Source organism: Asparagus officinalis, chromosome 9 (genome assembly GCF_001876935.1).
Source record: "Asparagus officinalis chromosome 9, Aspof.V1, whole genome shotgun sequence".
NCBI classification, from domain to species: domain Eukaryota; kingdom Viridiplantae; phylum Streptophyta; class Magnoliopsida; order Asparagales; family Asparagaceae; genus Asparagus; species Asparagus officinalis.
The window spans coordinates 66,526,171-66,530,757 of record NC_033802.1 but is presented as its reverse complement, the minus strand read 5'-3'; the positions used below and the strand labels follow the sequence as shown (position 1 = coordinate 66,530,757).

Below are 4,587 nucleotides of genomic sequence, written 5' to 3'. Positions count from 1 at the left end.
TTCAAGCAAGACTTTGTTTGCTGTTTTTGTGATCTTTTTTTTGCATCGAGCCAAGTCAATGGTGAGCTGGACATGTTTCTCTACTCCCGAGTCTGGGGCTAGACCCAGCCCGGCCGACGTCCCAATTACATCCCGGACCAGGATGTGGCCCATGACATGCCGGGCGGAGTCATCCCGCGGGCTGAGGTCGCCCATGGCCAACCTTAGCTCAACCTTAGCTCGTTGTGTACGGTCAAGAGATTTGAAAGCCAAAGATATAAAAAAATACGCAAAAAAAGGTAGCGGGGAGCTGGTCTCCTCGTGTTCTCCCCCCCAAGCTCCTCGATGTTTAGCAGCGAATGATCGAATCTTTTTTGTCCTGAGTTCACCTTTTGATAATCGGGGTTCAGCGATGACGGCAAGGTGTTCGACGAAATGTCCCTCAGAGAATAAAATACGCAAAAGATTCTTTCCTTCGACAAATGGGCTGCCTCTTTGTACATAAACAAAGCAAGATTAGTCAATTTTATTAACATAACTGATGACCAAAAAGCGAGACGCAGCAGAGCACGATGTTGAAGGCACCTCTCTTCTTCCTTCTCTTCATCGCTTCATGTCTCGGTCAACCACAGGTCAGTTTACTCCTCCTCTCTCTCGCTCTCTGGCTCTCTCTCGTTAAATTTTAGCAGACATACTCATGTGGGTTTCATGGGATTTTTATTTTTTTTTTGATTGTTTGATGTGCGCAGGTTTATATAGTGTGTTTGAGAGATCACAGGGGGTTAAAGACAAAGCAAGAAATCCATGATCATCACCTTTCCTATCTTCTCTCTGTTAAGAGCAGGTTAAAATCGATCCTAGCCGGGTTTAATTTTGTGTATTGTTGGAGTAATTTTTATTCGTTGCGATTGTTCAGCGAGGAGGAGGCAAGAAAGTCTCTGCTGTACAGCTACAAGAACAGCATTAATGGTTTCGCCGCAATCCTGTCGGAAGACGAGGCTGCGCTGTTATCGGGTGGAGATGAAATCCAACATGTGCTCTCTGTTGTTTTTCCTGATTCTTTGTTTTGCTTCAAGTTGCGGGTTTTGATCACTTGTTTGCAGGGATGGAAGGAATGTTTTATGCTTTCCCAAGCCAAAGGAGGCATTCTTTGCAGACAACAAGGACTTGGGAATTTATTGGGATTGAAGAGGGGTTGGTGGGTCAGGAAAGGGATCGGATGCCGTCTCAAGCAAAATATGGGGAAGATGTGATAGTTGGAGTGTTGGATTCTGGTAAGATGTTTTAGAGTACAGGATATGCTTTTTTTTTTTTGGTTAATTGCCTCGGATGCTTTTCTCCATTTGCTGCAAATTGGTGTTCAGTTATTGGTGTGATTATTTGGTGCTGGCTCTATAGAAGCTAAGTGAGGCTATTCAATTGTTACTAGATTTAGTTTGATCTTAGTTTTACAATTTGTTAGGTATAATCATGTCTAAGCCGCCCTTAGTTTGTCTTCTAAACCACTTGCTGTTGGTGGGCTGATAGCTTACACCTGATGTGTGTGTGTGTATGTCACGAAGAACATGTAGTCAATACCAAGCTCTTTCAATACAAAACTTGATACAATTAATGTCTGCACGTGTTGGTAGTCTCCATACTCAGTTACTACTATTTTCCTTGATATCCGATAACCAAAACCTTGCTATAGAGTCGTGAGTATGAAACTGTTAATGTGAAAACCTCGAGAGATTATTAGCTCTCTCTTGGATGTTATTAATAGTGTTTAGGGAAACAACGATGTTTGTCCCTAACCAATGCGGGTCTAGACAACAAGGAATAAACAACTCTCTCAACACTACCCCTCAAGCTGAGCATACATATCGTGTATGCCCAGCTTGTCACAAATGAAATTCACTTGTGTTCTCCCAAGAGGTTTTGTGAGAATGTCTTCAAGTTGATGCTCTGATGGTTTGTACTTGGCTCTAATTATTCCCTTCTTCATCTTCTCACAAATTAAGTGGCAATCAATCTCTATGTGTTTTGTCCCTTTATGAAACACCAGGTTCTCAGCTATATGAATTGCGGACTTGTTATCTCCATACAAGCTCATGAGACACTCCGGAGGATAATCAATCTCTGTTAGTATATCTCTAACTCAGATCAGCTCGCAAGTCAAATTCGCTATGACTTGATACTCAGACTCAACTGTAGATCGAGAGATTACACTGTTTCTTACCCTTCCATGATATTAGATTTCCTCCAAGAAATACAATACCCAGTAGTTGACCGTCTGACGTCTGACGTCTATCCTCAGAGGATCCTGCCCAATCTTCATCTGAGAATCCTGCAACTCTTATGTGACCGCTATCTGAATAGAGCACTCTATTTCTTGAAGTTTTCTTAAAATATCTAAGAATCCTCTTCACAGCTTTCATGTAAGATTTTCTAGGTGCCGAGAGAAACTGACTAACTAAACTAACAGAAACACAATGTCTGGTCTCGTAATTGTTAGGTAGTTTAGTTTTCTTACAAGTCATATGTATTCTTCAGTATCCTCCCCTAACTCGCCCTGAGCTAGTAGCAGTTTGACCTTGTTATCTATAAATGAGTCAGTGTCCTTTTAACAAAACTTAGTGGTAAGACACCCATTAGTGTTCTCCGAATTAACATGACTCACACTCTAAGGACTCGACATGATTCAAATCTGAAATCAAAGTTTTAAGAATCAAAAGAGGGGGATGACGAAACCGAAAATATGCACCAAAAGCTGATGTGGAGCTGATATAGGCTACTGGGCTGAGAAAAATCCAGCTCACACAAGTCGTTCCGCTCACGTTCAGTGTCAATCGTCTTACTCATCCTAAGTGCCTAAAAATATAGTGTGTAGGAAAAAATATTTTCGTGCGGTTTAATGCTCTAGTAATTCTACTAACATATAAGAGATTAAATAGAAAGCGAGGAAGATATAGCACAAAGGAAAGTGGAATAATACTAATATTGGTAGATCTAACACTTTTTACAAGTGTAGTGGATCCATCAGCCAATACTACTAAAAAAAAGAGGTGGTAATTGTGTAGGAGGATAATATACCTCGGTTCTCAGTCATATGATTAGTTGTCTCTAAATGTATAACCAAAGTTCAAGACAATGATGTTGTAAAGCAAATAGTGGTTTTACCTGACTGAGCAAGTTTAGCTGTAGCAAGAGAGGATTGTGTCTTCTTAAATTGCTAAAATAACTGGAGCTAAAATTGCTCAAGCTGGCGGCGGGTGTCATCACCTATAAGACTCTCCTATGCTACCACATGTGCGCTCTGAGATTGTTTTCTTTGTACTTGAGAACAATCAAATTTCATATGATCCGGCTCATTGACAATGGATAGAGGAACTAGATGAACCCTCCCTAACAATTTGTGAACTATCACCTCGTCCCCACGTGCCCAAAAGCGTCCTCCACGTCCACTAAGGCGGCCTCAACCACGACCACTCCTCAACTGGTCGACTATCTACTCTTTGTGGCGAGACATACTAGTTGGCAAACTCTGCTATAGTACTTACTGGTGCTACTACACTACTGACCTCAAGAAGTAATGTCTCTTCTAATGAGCATATAACAGAGCTTCCAATAACCTATGGTCATGCTCAATGATGAGACTATAGAAGAGAACCAAGAAAGGTGAATATCATCAATTGATCCCACTACGAGGAAAATCTGTCTTAGCTCCTCTGCAAGGTGATTAAAGTTGCCATAGTGCTCCTCAAAAGTCTGTCTCTGCTTGTCCATCTTGCTTTGAAATAACTACTACATAACATCATACAATCGACTGGCGTGACCACGGCTTGAGTGCAATTGCTCCAAAAATTTCATACATGTTTCCCTGTATTACAGTGAATTTCTAGCTGAAGGACCTATAAATCTATGTTGTTCCAAATTTGATGAAGTATACTAGTGTCATTTTGTTTCTAAGAGGCAGTAACTGGTAGGGGAGTCATCTGTAAGATGATAATCCTTTCCTTGACGTGAAACATAAACTTGAACAAGTTGCTCCAAAAGTGGATAATTTGACCCATTTAATTTTTGGTCAGTGGTCTTGTTAGAGAGTACTTCCATGTAGGTCTTCATCTCAACTCTCTCGTCCACCGAAATAGCAGAATCACCTAAAGACGCCATCAACATAGCAAATAAGATCCTTCAACTATTAATCTTTCGGCAACTAACTATCAACCTCACCCAACAATAAATCAATCTCTAATAATCAAATCATCAATAAGTAAGCACCCTCACAACAAGCAATCAGTCCACCAAGTACAACCATCTTGCAAAGTCGGTTTCTTCGAGAAAAAACGACTTACCGTTTATCTCAAAGAGATTTTTAACAACTAATCATTAAGATAAAGCTAAATGATTAGCTCCAGATCTATAAAGATCTAGTCAGTTAAGTCAAATGATTAGCTTAAGATCACACACACCATCTTGCAAAGTCGGTTTCTTCGAGAAAAAACGACTTACCGTTTATCTCAAAGAGATTTTTAACAACTAATCATTAAGATAAAGCTAAATGATTAGCTCCAGATCTATAAAGATCTAGTCAGTTAAGTCAAATGATTAGCTTAAGATCACACACAC

General features: G+C 40.3%; 1 protein-coding gene across 2 annotated transcripts in view; it reads left to right on the top strand.

The window, feature by feature from the left end:
- Window positions 1-4,587, top strand: part of LOC109823981 (subtilisin-like protease SBT5.6) — a 20,713-nt gene continuing 16,126 nt past the window's right edge. Inside the window, exons 1-4 of one of the 2 annotated variants that reach the window (XM_020390464.1) lie at window positions 1-611; window positions 729-823; window positions 896-993; window positions 1,083-1,253. In XM_020390464.1, the coding sequence (XP_020246053.1) occupies window positions 552-611; window positions 729-823; window positions 896-993; window positions 1,083-1,253 (424 nt within the window). In that variant the 5' untranslated portion in view covers window positions 1-551. Of the gene's footprint in view, window positions 612-728; window positions 824-895; window positions 1,014-1,082; window positions 1,254-4,587 lie in introns of those variants that run through there. The other variant, XM_020390465.1, reaches the window with a different exon arrangement.